Raw genomic sequence first — 16,453 nt, forward strand, 5'->3', positions numbered from 1 at the left:
AGGGGGGTGTCAGAAGGGTCCCCAAAGACCACCAGGAAACACAGTATTTCCTGTTGGTCATGGGGGTTTTGTGTTGGATGTTTGGCCCAATTCCATCGTTGGTGAGGTTTGGAATGCTCCTTGATTGTAGGTGAACTATAAATCCCAGTAACTACAACTCCCAAATGTCAAGGTCTATTTCCCCCAAACTCCATCTGTGTTTATATTTGGGCATATTGAGTATTCATGCCAAATTTGGTCCAGATCCATCATTGTTTGAGTCCACAGTGCTCTCTGGATATAGGTGAACTACAACTCCCAAACTCAAGGTCAATGCCCTCCAAACCTTTCCAGTATTTTCTGTTGGTCATGGGAGTTCTGTGTGCCAAGTTTGGTTCAATTCCATCGTTGGTGGAGTTCAGAATGTTCTTTGATTGTAGGTGAGCTATAAATCCCAGCAACTACAACTCCCGAATGACAAAATCATAATTTTTTGATTGATGGTCACTCCTTGTGTTGTGAGACATTTTGTTGCCAAATTTGGTGTGATTTCGCTCATTGGTTCTTTTGTTTTTACGGTACTCATTATGCGCAGTTTAACGAACTTTTCCTATGTTTTTATGATGGAGCCAATTTGGAAATGGCATTGATAACCCAGGAACAAAAGTTGTGTTACGTAGTGCTATTGAGCAGCTATCTTGGTTTCAACCAGCTGCTGAAGGCATTGCACAATTTCTCGGAGAAGGAGAAAAGCTTTCGCTCTCGTTGCACCACTGCTTTTCCTGTATTCATTGCAGTTGGACGTTGTATGGACCTTCGGCTAAGTTTCTGCTGATTTAGGGGTACATTCTTCTGATTTGGGGGGATTTCTGCTCGCTTATATCATCTGGGATGCAAAGGCTAAACTTTCGAGGAAATGTCCAAAGTCTTGCATGCCTTGACGCATCTTCTTCCTGAGCAAATCTTTCCAAATGGGACAGCCAGAGGTTTTTCTAATGGATAGCCCCAAATACCTTCTGGGCCTCCCAAGGATTGCGCCAAGCAAGCAAACGTCCTTCACCGGAGCCACCCTGGCCATCATCCAGATTCATTATTCTTCTCCCGTCGTCTTTCGAGGGCAACGCCAGCTTTCCTGCCTCAAAACATGAGGAATCAGAGCTGTAGCTTTCCATTCGGCAACTCTCTGAGCTTGGAAAGGATCAGGGCTTTGAAAACAATGCGAACACCAGACACACAAAACAACACGATCTCTTCAAATTTGCCAACAATGATCCCAATGAGTTCTTGGCCATCCCATTTTTCTCCTTTTCATAGAATCCTAGAATCCAAGAGTTGGAAGAGACCTCCTGGGCCATCCTCCAGTCCAACCCCATTCTGCCAAGAAGCAGGAATATTGCATTCAAAGCACCCCTGACAGATGGCCATCCAGCCTCAGTTTCAAAGCTTCCAAAGAAGGAGCCTCCACCACACTCCAGGGCAGAGAGTTCCACTGCTGAACAGCTCTCCTCACAGTCAGAATCCTAGAATCCAAGAGTTGGAAGAGACCTCCTGGGCCATCCTCCAGTCCAACCCCATTCTGCCAAGAAGCAGGAATATTGCATTCAAAGCACCCCTGACAGATGGCCATCCAGCCTCAGTTTCAAAGCTTCCAAAGAAGGAGCCTCCACCACACTCCAGGGCAGAGAGTTCCACTGCTGAACAGCTCTCCTCACAGTCAGAATCCTAGAATCCAAGAGTTGGAAGAGACCTCCTGGGCCATCCTCCAGTCCAACCCCATTCTGCCAAGAAGCAGGAATATTGCATTCAAAGCACCCCTGACAGATGGCCATCCAGCCTCAGTTTCAAAGCTTCCAAAGAAGGAGCCTCCACCACACTCCAGGGCAGAGAGTTCCACTGCTGAACAGCTCTCCTCACAGTCAGAATCCTAGAATCCAAGAGTTGGAAGAGACCTCCTGGGCCATCCTCCAGTCCAACCCCATTCTGCCAAGAAGCAGGAATATTGCATTCAAAGCACCCCTGACAGATGGCCATCCAGCCTCAGTTTCAAAGCTTCCAAAGAAGGAGCCTCCACCACACTCCAGGGCAGAGAGTTCCACTGCTGAACAGCTCTCCTCACAGTCAGAATCCTAGAATCCAAGAGTTGGAAGAGACCTCCTGGGCCATCCTCCAGTCCAACCCCATTCTGCCAAGAAGCAGGAATATTGCATTCAAAGCACCCCTGACAGATGGCCATCCAGCCTCAGTTTCAAAGCTTCCAAAGAAGGAGCCTCCACCACACTCCAGGGCAGAGAGTTCCACTGCTGAACAGCTCTCCTCACAGTCAGAATCCTAGAATCCAAGAGTTGGAAGAGACCTCCTGGGCCATCCTCCAGTCCAACCCCATTCTGCCAAGAAGCAGGAATATTGCATTCAAAGCACCCCTGACAGATGGCCATCCAGCCTCAGTTTCAAAGCTTCCAAAGAAGGAGCCTCCACCACACTCCAGGGCAGAGAGTTCCACTGCTGAACAGCTCTCCTCACAGTCAGAATCCTAGAATCCAAGAGTTGGAAGAGACCTCCTGGGCCATCCTCCAGTCCAACCCCATTCTGCCAAGAAGCAGGAATATTTCATTCAAAGCACCCCTGACAGATGGCCATCCAGCCTCAGTTTCAAAGCTTCCAAAGAAGGAGCCTCCACCACACTCCAGGGCAGAGAGTTCCACTGCTGAACAGCTCTCCTCACAGTCAGAATCATAGAATCCTAGAGTTGGAAGAGACCTCCTGGGCCATCCTCCAGTCCAACCCCATTCTGCCAAGAAGCAGGAATATTGCATTCAAAGCACCCCTGACAGATGGCCATCCAGCCTCAGTTTCAAAGCTTCCAAAGAAGGAGCCTCCACCACTCTCCAGGGCAGAGAGTTCCACTGCTGAACAGCTCTCCTCACAGTCAGAATCCTAGAATCAAAGAGTTGGAAGAGACCTCCTGGGCCATCCTCCAGTCCAACCCCATTCTGCCAAGAAGCAGGAATATTGCATTCAAAGCACCCCTGACAGATGGCCATCCAGCCTCAGTTTCAAAGCTTCCAAAGAAGGAGCCTCCACCACACTCCAGGGCAGAGAGTTCCACTGCTGAACAGCTCTCCTCACAGTCAGAATCCTAGAATCCAAGAGTTGGAAGAGACCTCCTGGGCCATCCTCCAGTCCAACCCCATTCTGCCAAGAAGCAGGAATATTGCATTCAAAGCACCCCTGACAGATGGCCATCCAGCCTCAGTTTCAAAGCTTCCAAAGAAGGAGCCTCCACCACACTCCAGGGCAGAGAGTTCCACTGCTGAACAGCTCTCCTCACAGTCAGAATCCTAGAATCCAAGAGTTGGAAGAGACCTCCTGGGCCATCCTCCAGTCCAACCCCATTCTGCCAAGAAGCAGGAATATTGCATTCAAAGCACCCCTGACAGATGGCCATCCAGCCTCAGTTTCAAAGCTTCCAAAGAAGGAGCCTCCACCACACTCCAGGGCAGAGAGTTCCACTGCTGAACAGCTCTCCTCACAGTCAGAATCCTAGAATCCAAGAGTTGGAAGAGACCTCCTGGGCCATCCTCCAGTCCAACCCCATTCTGCCAAGAAGCAGGAATATTGCATTCAAAGCACCCCTGACAGATGGCCATCCAGCCTCAGTTTCAAAGCTTCCAAAGAAGGAGCCTCCACCACTCTCCAGGGCAGAGAGTTCCACTGCTGAACAGCTCTCCTCACAGTCAGAATCCTAGAATCCAAGAGTTGGAAGACACCTCCTGGGCCATCCTCCAGTCCAACCCCATTCTGCCAAGAAGCAGGAATATTGCATTCAAAGCACCCCTGACAGATGGCCATCCAGCCTCAGTTTCAAAGCTTCCAAAGAAGGAGCCTCCACCACACTCCAGGGCAGAGAGTTCCACTGCTGAACAGCTCTCCTCACAGTCAGAATCCTAGAATCCAAGAGTTGGAAGAGACCTCCTGGGCCATCCTCCAGTCCAACCCCATTCTGCCAAGAAGCAGGAATATTGCATTCAAAGCACCCCTGACAGATGGCCATCCAGCCTCAGTTTCAAAGCTTCCAAAGAAGGAGCCTCCACCACTCTCCAGGGCAGAGAGTTCCACTGCTGAACAGCTCTCCTCACAGTCAGAATCCTAGAATCCAAGAGTTGGAAGAGACCTCCTGGGCCATCCTCCAGTCCAACCCCATTCTGCCAAGAAGCAGGAATATTGCATTCAAAGCACCCCTGACAGATGGCCATCCAGCCTCAGTTTCAAAGCTTCCAAAGAAGGAGCCTCCACCACACTCCAGGGCAGAGAGTTCCACTGCTGAACAGCTCTCCTCACAGTCAGAATCATAGAATCCTAGAGTTGGAAGAGACCTCCTGGGCCATCCTCCAGTCCAACCCCATTCTGCCAAGAAGCAGGAATATTGCATTCAAAGCACCCCTGACAGATGGCCATCCAGCCTCAGTTTCAAAGCTTCCAAAGAAGGAGCCTCCACCACTCTCCAGGGCAGAGAGTTCCACTGCTGAACAGCTCTCCTCACAGTCAGAATCCTAGAATCCAAGAGTTGGAAGAGACCTCCTGGGCCATCCTCCAGTCCAACCCCATTCTGCCAAGAAGCAGGAATATTGCATTCAAAGCACCCCTGACAGATGGCCATCCAGCCTCAGTTTCAAAGCTTCCAAAGAAGGAGCCTCCACCACACTCCAGGGCAGAGAGTTCCACTGCTGAACAGCTCTCCTCACAGTCAGAATCCTAGAATCCAAGAGTTGGAAGAGACCTCCTGGGCCATCATCCAGTCCAACCCCATTCTGCCAAGAAGCAGGAATATTGCATTCAAAGCACCCCTGACAGATGGCCATCCAGCCTCAGTTTCAAAGCTTCCAAAGATGGAGCCTCCACCACACTCCCTCTGGGGCAGAGAGTTCCATTGCTGAATGGCTCTCACAGTAAGGAAGTTCTTCCTCATGTTCAGGTGGAATCTCCTCTCTTGTAGTTTGAAGCTACTGTTCCCTTGCATCCTAGTCTCTAGGGAAGCAGAAAGGAAGCTTGCTCCCTCCTCCCCGTGGCTTCCTCTCACAGACACATATATATACATGGCTATCATGTCTCCTCTCAGCCTTTTCTTCTTCAGGTTAAACATGCCCAGTTCCCTAAGCCGCTCCTCATAGGGCTTGTTCTCCAGACCCTTGATCATTTTAGTCGCTATCCTCTGGACACATTCCAGCTTGTCAATATCTCTCTTGAATTGTGGTGCCCAGAATTGGACATAATATTCCAGGTGTGGTCTAACCAAAGCGGAATATAGGGAGCATGGCTTCCCTAGATCTAGACACTAGGCTCCTCTTGATGCAGGCCAAAATCCCATTGGCTTTTTTTTTGCCACCACATGACATTCCTGGCTCATGCTTAACTTCCTGTCCATGAGGACTCCAAGATCTTTTTCACACGTCAGGAGAAAATGCTTCTAGAACATGGCCAGACAGCCCAGAAAACTCACAACAGTCAGGAAGTGCTTCCTAATGTTCAGATGGAATCTCCTTTCTTGTTGATGTTGTTGTTGTTGTTGTTGTTGTTGTTATAAGCAGAAAGTTATCTTGGCTTTACCAAAGTTGCTTAGTGCTTATACTGAAAATTAAACTGACTTTGAGAGGCATCTGAATGTTACAGAATCTTAATGAAAATGTTTGGTGTGTGTTTTGATTCTTAAATCCCCCACCCACCCAACTTTCCTGCATGTTTCTAATACTAATTCGTATGCACAAATTTAATGAATTTGATCCGAAATATGAAGAGTAGTGATAATTTTGCACACCCCTACGTGAGGCACATGCCATCAATGGAAAGCAACTGCTCTCTTCCAGTGCTGCCCCTCTTTGCTTTGCCAAGCCAAATCCTCTCCCAGGGCCATCCCTATGGGGAACTCTCCATCCCTGCAGAGTTGCCAATTTTCTCCCGGTTTCAGGGACGATGGAATCGAGGCCCTCTCGGCCTGGCCTTGGCTTCATCTCCCAGCAATCCGTTCAAGGATCTCCAGCAGATAAGCTGCAAGCGCTGCTTGGAAGCATTGAATGGTTGCTGGGAGTTTCCCGAGTCTCACTTTGCAGGCAGCATAGAAATGCATCAGTCCAAATGGGAAATCTGCACTGTGTTAGAGGGTGAAGCATGAATGCTGTTTGACATTAACCACCATGGCTCAATACTATGTTCTGGGAGCTGTGGTTTCACAAGTCTATCTCTGCCAAAGAGTGCTTCACCAAACTATTATTATTATTATTATTATTATTATTATTATTATTATTATTTACACAACAAGATTAGTACACAACAAACAAGGTCACTATGCTGGTTGTTGTATTGGATCACACGTCTGACACTTCCCAAGTGTCTAGGACGATGTGATACATCAGTGAATAATGTGTGCAGATCCAAGCAGGGTAGCCTTTTGCAGATTACAGATGGTAATTTTGTCAGCACCTATTGTGTTTGAGTGCAGGCCAAGGTCTTGAGGCACTGCACCCAGTGTGCCATTCCCCACTGGGACCCCCTTGATGCCAGAGTATTTGCAGTTCGATCTTTAAATCCACATATTGTGTCAGCTTTTCCATATTGTTATTATTATTATCCATTATTATTTTGTCAGTGCCGATTGTGTTTAAGTGCAGGCCAGGGTCTTGAGGCACTGCACCCAGTGTGCCAATCACCACTGGGACCCCCTTGACGTCAGAGTCTGTGCAGTTCGATCTTTAAATCCACATATTGTGTCAGCTTTTCCATATTATTATTATCCATTATTATTTTGTCAGTGCCGATTGTGTTTAAGTGCAGGCCAGGGTCTTTAGGCACTGCACCCAGTGTGCCAATCACCACTGGGATAGCTGACAGGGAGCTCTGGAGTGGGCTGGTCCATGAGGTCACGAAGAGTTGGAAGCAACTGAACAAATAAACAATTATTATTATTATTATTATTATTATTATTATTATTAAAAACTATTAATATCCCACATATTTACATGGAAGCCACCTTCCACCTGTGGAATGTGGTATACCAGTTTAGTTCAGTGAAATCTGTGCTAGTCTAACTGATGTCACCAAGGGAAAGGTAATTGTGCTCCAAATGTACCAATGCCACCTTTGGCAAGTTGTTGTCCTTATGCGCCGTCACATTGGTCGTAGCTTATGGCACCCCTCGGAACAGGGAGATAATTTTGCAGACCACAACATCCATCGTTTCCTTTCCTGACAGTGTCAAGGCCCCATTGACAAGGGAGTGATGGATGAGAAGGCCCTTCCAGCCACCCCTTTCTCCTGGTTTTGTTTCCAGAGTGCTAGGACTCTTCTGCAATTGGGACCCAGAGAGGAGATCTCCCCTCCTTGGATGGTGGGAGGGTGCATTTCCCCCTCTTCCAAGGCCGAGGGCTGTCCTCCCGTTCACCCAGCTGGGCTTATAACATCTCTCCAGCTCGACTGCATTTCATCCATCAGTCCTTGAAGAACAGAAGACAGCAGAAGATGCCTCTCCGCTTCTCCAAGCTGGTCCAAGGACTGGGGTGCTCACTGCACAGGGTTCGAGGCCTCTCCTCCTTTGAGATGGCTCACCAACAACAAGCTCTTTCAGCATTGCCTCCAAGGAGAAGGTTCAGCTCCACTTGCAGGCTTCAAGACGTCCCCGGAGACACAGGGTAAGCATCTTATTGAAGACCTTTGTTTTCTTAGGATGGTTTAATAATAGTTTGAAATCTGGGTTGTTGTAGGTTTTCCAGGCTATATGGCCAGGTTCTAGAAGCATTCTCTTCTGGTGTTTCACCTACATCTATGGCAGGCATCCTCAGAGGATGGTTGGGTTTATGTATCTGTGGAATGATGTCCAGGGTGGGAGAAAGATTTGCAGGATTTTTTGGAGGCAACGCTGATGGAAACTTTCCAAGAGTTGCATATGATGTCTGTAGACAGTCCATGTTTTGCAAGGGGAATACATTTGGGAACTAATACATGAAATCTGACATACCTACCCTCAGAAATCTCACAAAACGACACACTTCTAGGCTCATTTTCATCAATTTGTAGTATTTTGGTAAAAATATATGGTTGGTTTGCGATATAATATTGCCTTTTATCCTTTTATTAAGTGAAACCCAAAAGCTTGTAAATGTCCTTGGTGAAAATATTAGGCCTGGGTAACAACGGAAAAATTTGTTTCTAAAATCGATTCGTTTTTTGGGGCTTTTTACGTTTCGTTATTTAAAATAATTACAAAATTTTCCTTTTAAAAAGTCCGATATTTACGAAATTTCGTAAATGTGAAAAAAATTACAAAACATTAACGAATCGATTTCCGAAACAATAACGAATCGATTCGTTAATGTCGGACGCGACCGCGAAATACGCTAAAAAACCTCCAAAAACTTCTGAAGCTTCCCTCTCCCTCTGTTGTTGACTGTTGGGGTGATATTATAATTTTTTTTCACTAATTAAACAAAAAACAACCATAAAACTTGCCCCAGACATGCGGAAATAATAACGAAACGACCTCAAAACAATAACGAAACGAATACAATAACGAAATACGAAGCATTTACAAAACGTGTTTAAAAATTCGTTTTTTAAAAAAATTGCTCCAGAATGGTTCGTTATCATTTTGTAATTAAAAAAATAACGAATTATTAACGAATTACGAATTAACGAAACGAAACCGCCCAGCCCTAGAAAATATGCCTTTTTGAAACCTTTTAATGTGCAGACCACCAAAAGAAAGTTTTTGCAGTTTAATAAACTTTCCCCATGTTTTTACAACAGTACCAATGAAGACATGGCATTCATAACCCAGAAACAAAAACTGTGTTACATAGTGTAAGGTAGAAAAACAATTTCCAGGACTGTAAAGTAAAAGACAGCAGATGATGGAGATTTATAAAACACAGGGTTTGGTTTTACTTAATTCAAAGAAAAGAGAGAAAAAGTGTGTGGAGATAATATAGATTGTTGCATTAATACTCTCCAGCAGTCCTGCTTTGGAAAGCATTACTCCTCTGCATTCCCACTTTCCCAACTACTTCTAAAATGTCCCGGTTCCTCTCTCCTCCTCCCTCTATGGCCCTCAGCTTACTTCAAGTGCTGCAAATTGAGCTGAAAGCACAAAAAGTAGCCTGCTTTCGACCTGAAATCCCCTTTGGATACCGTCTCAATGAATCCTCCGCCTTCCTACTTTCCCAACAGTCCCAGCTCCTCTTCTCCTCCACCACTTTGTCCTCAGCTTATATTTTTGGAGCATTTTTCTCATCCTTTTCCATTTGTGAACATAACCATTGTGTTCCTCTTTTCCCTGGGATGTTCCCCAGCTCCTCTCATCCTTCATCGCTGACTTCTCCGGAGAAGGTCCAGCTCCATTTTATCAACCGAAATGGAGAGAAGTTCTCTGTCGCCGCCAAGGAAGGGGAGAGTTTGCTGGAGGTGGTGGTCAATCAGAACCTCAGCATCGACGGCTTTGGTAAGCCACATCCATTGCCTTGCTTTGTTTTCCTTGGCCATAATAAACGGTCAGATTCAAGATGGACAGGTCTTGAGTCTGGTCAGTTTGTCTTGGAAAGTTTCCAAACTCTCTAAGCAATACCTATGCATATCTCCCAACTGAATCTCATTGGATCAATCACTGAGTGGTCCGGCAACACGCTGGAAGATCGATTCAATGACTCTATCCTAGGGTGCATCTACACTGTAGAACAGTGTTTCTCAACCTGGGGGTCGGGACCCCTGAGGGGGTCACGAGGGGGTATCAGAGGGGTCGCCAATGACCATCAGAAAACACAGTATTTTCTGTTAGTCATGGGGATTCTGTGTGGAAAGTTTGGCCCAGTTCTATCATTGGTGGGGTTCAGAATGCTCTTTGATTGTATGTGAACTATAAATCCCTGTAACTACAACTCCCACATGTCAAGGTCTATTTTCCCCAAGCTCCACCAGTTTCACATTTGGGCATATAGAGTGTTTGTGCCAAGTTTGGTTCAGATCCAACATTGTTTGAGTCCTCAGTGCTCTCGGGATGTAGGTGAACTACAACTCCCAAACTCAAGGTCAATGCCCACCAAACCCTTCTAGTGTTTTCTGTTGGTCATGGGAGTCCTGAATGCCACATTTGGTTCAATTCTGTTCTTGGTGGAGTTCAGAATGTTCTTCTAGATGAACTATAAATTCCAGCAACTACAACTCTCAAATGACAATCAATCACCCCTCTCCCAACCCCACCAGTATTACATTTGGGCATATTGGACATTTGTGCCAAATTTGGCCCAGTGAATGAAAATACATCCTGCATATAAGACATTTACATTATGATTCATAACAGGAGCAAAATTACAGTTATGAAGTCACAATGGAAATAATGTTATAGTTGGGGGTCACCACAACATGAGGAACTGTATCAAGGGGTCACGACATTAGGAAGGTTGAGAAACACTGCTGTAGAATGAATGCAGCTTGATGCTATGGCTCAGTACTCTGTGGTCCTGGGAATTATAGTTTTGCAAGGTCTTTTGCTTTCTCTTCTGGTGGCTCCTCACGGTGCAAATCCCATCATTCCATAGCATTAAAGTGATGTCGAATGGCATTCAGTCTAAAGTGTAGATGCACCACTAGTCAAGACTGAAACAGGATTCCTGGCAAAGTTGGCATGGCTAGCAAACAGGCTGAGAGGCTAGCAAATTCATTCCCTTATAGTCTTATAGGTGCACCAAATGAAGCCTATATCCTTTTGCAGAACATGGGAAGCACTGTTTTGAGGATCACAAATCCCACAACCCCTCAAACAGAGATTCTGGGAGTTGTAGTTCCCCAAAGAGAGTTTCCCCCTGCCTTGTCCCTCTCCTTCGGATGGGATGCCTGCGATCTGCAGCGTGCAACAAATCCAGAAGATGGCAGCAAATCATACTGAATGTTAATCACCAACGTTAAAGAGAACTAATTTGCACCAATTTTAGCTGGTTGCCTTTGGAGAACTTTTGCAGCCATTTGGAGATCCTTCCCCAAATCCTGTTAGGTAAAGATAAAGGTTTTCCCCTGACATTAAGTCCAGTCATGTCCAACTCTGGGGTTGGTGCTCATCTCCATTTCTAAGCTGAAGAGCCGGTGTTGTCCGTAGACACCTCCAAAGTCATGTGGCCAGCATGACTGCATGGAGCGCTGTTACCTTCCCGCTGGAGCAGTACCTTACCTTATTTTATTTATTTATTTATTTACAGTTCTTATATTCCGCCCTTCTCACCCCGCAGGGGACTCAGGGCGGATTACAGTCAACACATATATGGCAAACATTCAATGCCAGTTTGACAAACCACGTTTAACACACAAATACACCAAGGCTATTTAACTTTTTTCTGGCCGCCGGGGGAGCTGCTGCTTTCCATCGTCCATCAGCGACACCGATGAAGTTCTTCCACATTCCACATTCCCCGGAGTCTTTTTTCTTTATGGCCTCATAAATTAGTTAAATTTAGCCTCCCACACAAGGTGGTGCCTTATTTTCCTACTTGACAGATGCAACTGTCTTTCGGGTTGCAAAGGTCGACAACGGGCTACACAATGGCTGGACACCCACTCCAGCCCGGGCTGGCTTCGAACTCATGACCTTTTGGTCAGAGTGATCTTAATGCAGCTGACACTCAGCCAGCTGCGCCACAATCCCGGTGCTTCAAAGTAAGGACTGCATAATTAAAACAAGAATAACCCTTTCAAACCAGGAACAGAAGATTATCCGGAAAGTAAGGTTCCAAATTTTCTTGGGGGAAGTTGGTCTCACTGCTGTGTAGCAAGAAGCCAGTGGAAGTGAACGAGCAGTGCCAGTCGTCAGTAGCTCATCGACTGGTGTTGTTGTGAAGGTTAAAGATGAGCGTCCTCATTCTGTTTTCCTCCAAATGCAAACTTTGTGCTGTAATACGCTTCCTAAATGTTAAGGGCATGAACACCGCTGCAATTTATCACGAGGTTTCTCTACCTGGTATCCTCGGCTAAAAAGTGACCAATATCGTCAACAATATCTTCAAGACCTAACGTCAGCGGTCCCGAGGAAAGCATTGACAGCCCTGCGATTCCAAACAATGCCTTCAAACTGGCTAGAGGGAAGAAGATACAGAGGGATCCCCCATGCCCAACGACTTTGCATTTGTGGCACGGGGGAAAGAGAAGACCTCACACACTCTTTGCTACGTTGCCCCTTGTACAATGACCCTAGGAAAAATCTCCTGGGATCACTCTTGGAAGAAAGGGCATCATGGCAACAATCTGCGGTGATCTGCGACTTGCTAGCAGATCATTCTAAAAATATAACACTAAAGGTTGCCACATTCGCAATCGCAGCCCAAAAGATCAGAGCCAAAGTAGCAAAATCCATACTGGGGGTCAGAAATGGAAACGGTTTGGACTGACACAGAGCAGACACTGTCATTGTCATGTTTCTGCTTTCATAATTTTAAAGAACTTGCTTTAGTTTTAATTCTTGTTACGTTTTAAGGTTTATATTGGAAAGTGTTTATAAAGTTAATATAGAATCCTAGAATCAAAGAGTTGGAAGAGACCTCCTGGGCCATCCAGTCCAACCCCATTCTGCCAAGAAGCAGGAATATTGCATTCAAATCACCCCTGACAGATGGCCATCCAGCCTCTGCTTAAAAGCTTCCAATGAAGGAGCCTCCACCACACTCCGGGGCAGAGAGTTCCACTGCTGAACGGCTCTCGCAGTCAGGAAGTTCTTCCTAATGTTCAGATGGAATCTCCTCTCTTGTAGTTTGAAGCCATGGCTCCATTGCGTCCTAGTCTCCAGGGAAGCAGAAAACAAGCTTGCTCCCTCCTCCTCCCTGTGGCTTCCTCTCACATATTTATACATGGCTATCATATCTCCTCTCAGCCTTCTCTTCTTCCGGCTAAACATGCCCAGTTCCCTAAGCCGCTCCTCATAGGGCTTGTTCTCCAGACCCTTGATCATTTTAGTCGCCCTCCTCTGGACACATTCCAGCTTGTCAATATCTCTCTTGAATTGTGGTGCCCAGAATTGGACACAATATTCCAGATGTGGTCTAACCAAAGCAGAATAGAGCATGGGGAGCATGACTTCCTTAGATCTAGACATTATGCTCCTATTGATGCAGGCCAAAATCCCATATATTACTGATGTCATGGCCTATGGCTAGTACAATAAACAATTCATTCATTCAATTTATCACGAGATCATTTATGGAGAGGACATAATGTCAAGAAGGTAAGATAAAGGTTTTCGCCTGACATTAAGTCCAGTTGCGTTCGACTCTGGGACTCTGGCGCACATCTCCATTTCTAAGCCGAAGAGCCAGTGTTGACACCTCCAAGGTCATATGGCCAGCATGACTTCATGGAGTGCCGTTACCTTCCTGCCGGAGTGGTACCTGCTGATCTATTCACATTGACATGTTTTCGAACTGCTAGGTTGGCAGAAGCTGGGGCTGACAGCAGGAGCTCACACCGCTCCCCGGATACGAGCCTGTGACCTTTCAATCAGCAAGTTCAGCAGCTCAGCAGTATAACTCAAGTTCAGCAGCTCAGCAGGATAACCCAACAGGCCGAGAGGCTAGCAAATTCATTCTCTTATAGTCTTATAGAATAATCCAATGTATTTGCCATAAGTCTCAACAGCCCATATGTCTAGACCAGGCATGGGCAAACTTGGGCCTTCCATCCAGGTGTTTTGGACTTCAACTCCCACAATTCCTAACAGCTTAAGCAGCTGAGGAGGGAAAGGAAAGGGCCCAAGACTGTTAGGAATTGTGTGAGCTGAACTCCAAAACACCCAGAGGGAAGGCCCAAGTTTGTCCATGCCTGGTCTAGATGCTTTCCAGCTTGGTTGTGCTGAAATGCCTATGGACAATGCTTTAAAAATACAATGAGCCCTTTGTATCCATTCTCCCAAAGGTGCGTGCGAAGGGACCCTCGCTTGCTCCACTTGCCACCTCATCTTTGAAGAAGAGGCTTTCCGAAAACTGGGCGCCGTCAGCGAGGAAGAGCTGGACATGCTGGACCTGGCTTTTGGCCTGACAGACACGTGAGGAACCTTTCTCCTTCCATCTCTCTCCATCAGGAATGGGTTCTGAGTCCAAATCAGAACCAATTGTGCAGTATATTTTTACAATTTCCAGAAAGTATTGGTTGGCACTAGGGATGTGAATGATATCATTTGAGTGTATTGGATTTGGGGGACTCGGGGGATTCGGCTGCTTTAAAAAAATTCCCAAAAATAAGTGGGTTGGTGAAACATTCCGAGACTTGGCAGGCTTGTAGTCATAAATGTGGCCTACAACTGAGGCAAGTTCCATGCCAATAAGCCTAAAAATGACGAGCCGGTAAGATTTCATTCCAAATCTTACCGGAACGAAAACAGAACCCTGCTCCTTATTTCGGAAACTCCCAGTAAACAGATTGGGAAGTTGACACCCTGTTGGGATCCATTGTTGTGCCTTCAAAGTTGTTTCCAACTTACGACAACCCTGACACAAGGTTTCCTTGGTGGGATTTGTCCAGAAAGTGTTTCCCTTGAGGCCAAGAGAGTGTGATGCATCAAAGATGCCGGGAATGCCGTGGATGTAACATACCTGGATTTCAGGAAGGCCTTCGACAAGGTCCCCCATGACCTTCTGGCAAACTAGTCCAATGGGGGCTAGGCAAAACTAGGTTAGGTGGATCAGTAATTGGTTAAATGGATGAACTCAGAGGGTGATTCTCCCCAATGCTTCCTCTTCATCCTGGAAAGAAGTGACAAGTGGAGTGCCACAGGGTTCCGTCCTGGGCTCGGTCCTCCTCAGCATCTTTATTAATGACTTAGATGAAGGGCTAGAAGGCATGATCATCAAGTTTGCAGATGGGACCAAATGGGGAGGGAGAGCCAAGACTCCAGAGGACAGGAGCAGGACTCAAAGGGATCTTGACAGATTAGAGAGATGATGGGCCAAAACTAACAAAATGAAGTTCAACTGTGACAAATGCAAGATACTCCACTTAGGCAGAAAAAAGGAAGTGCAAAGATACAGAATGGGGGATGATGACGCCTGGCTCGAGAGCAGTACGGGTGTAAAAGATCTTGGAGTCCTCGTGGGGAGGAAGGGGAACAGGAGCCAGGAATGTGATGTGGCAGCAAAAAAAGCCAATGGGATTTCGGCCTGCATCAAGAGGAGCCTAGTGTCTAGATCCAGAGAAGTCATGCTCCCCATTCTCTCTTCTGCCTTGCTTAGACCATTTTACCTGGAATATTGTGTCCAATTCTGAGCACCACAATTCAAGAGAGATATTGACAAGCTGGAATGTGTCGAGAGGAGGGCGACTAAAATGATCAAGGGTCTGGAGAACAAGCCCTATGAGGAGTGGCTTAAGGAGCTGGGCATGTTTAGCCTGAAGAAGAGAAGGCTGAGAGGAGATATGATAGCCATGTATAAATATGTGAGGGGAAGCCACAGGGAGGAGGAGGGAACAAGCTTCCTTCCTGCTTCCCTGGAGACTAGGACGCAATGGAGCAATGGCTTCAAACTACAAGAGAGGAGATTCCATCTGAACATGAGGAAGAACTTCCTGACTGTGAGAGCCGTTCAGCAGTGGAACTCTCTGCCCCGGAGTGTGGTGGAGGCTCCTTCTTTAGAAGCTTTGAAACAGAGGCTGGATGGCCATCTGTCAGGGGTGATTTGAATGCAATATTCCTGCTTCTTGGCAGAATGGGGTTGGACTGGATGATGGCCCAGGAGGTCTCTTCCAACTCTAGGATTCTATGATTCTATGAAAGGTCACCCTTGGTTCCCTGTGGCCAAGCCAAGGATTCAAACCCTGGCTGTAAGAGTGGGATTCCTCTGCTGCAAATTCACGCTCTTGGCTTTCCTTTCAGGTCTCGCCTGGGTTGCCAGGTCCATGTCAAGAAGTGGATGGACGGCTTGACCCTCCATGTCCCCAGGGAGGTCTCCGACATCCGGAAAGAGCTGGAAGTGGAGAAGCAAAGCAAGCAATGACTGGAAATGGTTTCCGTTTCATGCAGCTCCGTGAAGGTTACTGCGAAGCCCCTCTCTCTCATTCTGATTGTTTTCGAATTGCATTGTTATTGTTGTGACTCCCTTCTCTATTTGACCTTCCTCACTTTCTGGAATGTGGGAGGAATGCTTTGGAAATGGTGACACTCACCTCTTGCATTGCAAGTTGACATTTCTTACTGCCTTTTCTCTGAAACAGTTATCTCCATGCTAGAAATAAAATGGATCGCTGAAATCCTATTGAGAATGTACATCTTCGTAACTGAAATGTATGTTTGCTGGAAATGAGACCGGAGCGGTTCCGTAATGTGTTAGGCGATCCCTCGTTGGACGAGTAAGATGGTCTTCCATTATGGATTTCCTTGTGGGTCCGTATGTGGCTGTGGAGCCCTATTCTTGCTCTGCATCTTCTTCCGCAGTGAGGGCATTGGTTTCCAGGTGGAAGGCGGTCT

At 46.5% G+C, this 16,453-nt stretch overlaps 1 protein-coding gene across 1 annotated transcript; it reads left to right on the forward strand.

Moving 5' to 3' along the window:
* The first annotated feature begins 7,455 nt into the window (after positions 1-7,455).
* On the forward strand, positions 7,456-16,241 carry LOC132763126 (adrenodoxin-like). Its single transcript, XM_060756516.2, has 4 exons — positions 7,456-7,658; positions 9,315-9,463; positions 13,909-14,038; positions 15,863-16,241. Exons 1-4 carry the CDS (start codon positions 7,489-7,491, stop codon positions 15,981-15,983), a joined length of 570 nt encoding a protein of 189 aa, XP_060612499.2. The 5' UTR covers positions 7,456-7,488; the 3' UTR covers positions 15,984-16,241.
* The last annotated feature ends 212 nt before the right edge of the window (positions 16,242-16,453 follow it).

Source organism: Anolis sagrei, chromosome 10 (genome assembly GCF_037176765.1).
Source record: "Anolis sagrei isolate rAnoSag1 chromosome 10, rAnoSag1.mat, whole genome shotgun sequence".
Classification (NCBI taxonomy): Eukaryota; Metazoa; Chordata; class Lepidosauria; order Squamata; family Dactyloidae; genus Anolis; species Anolis sagrei.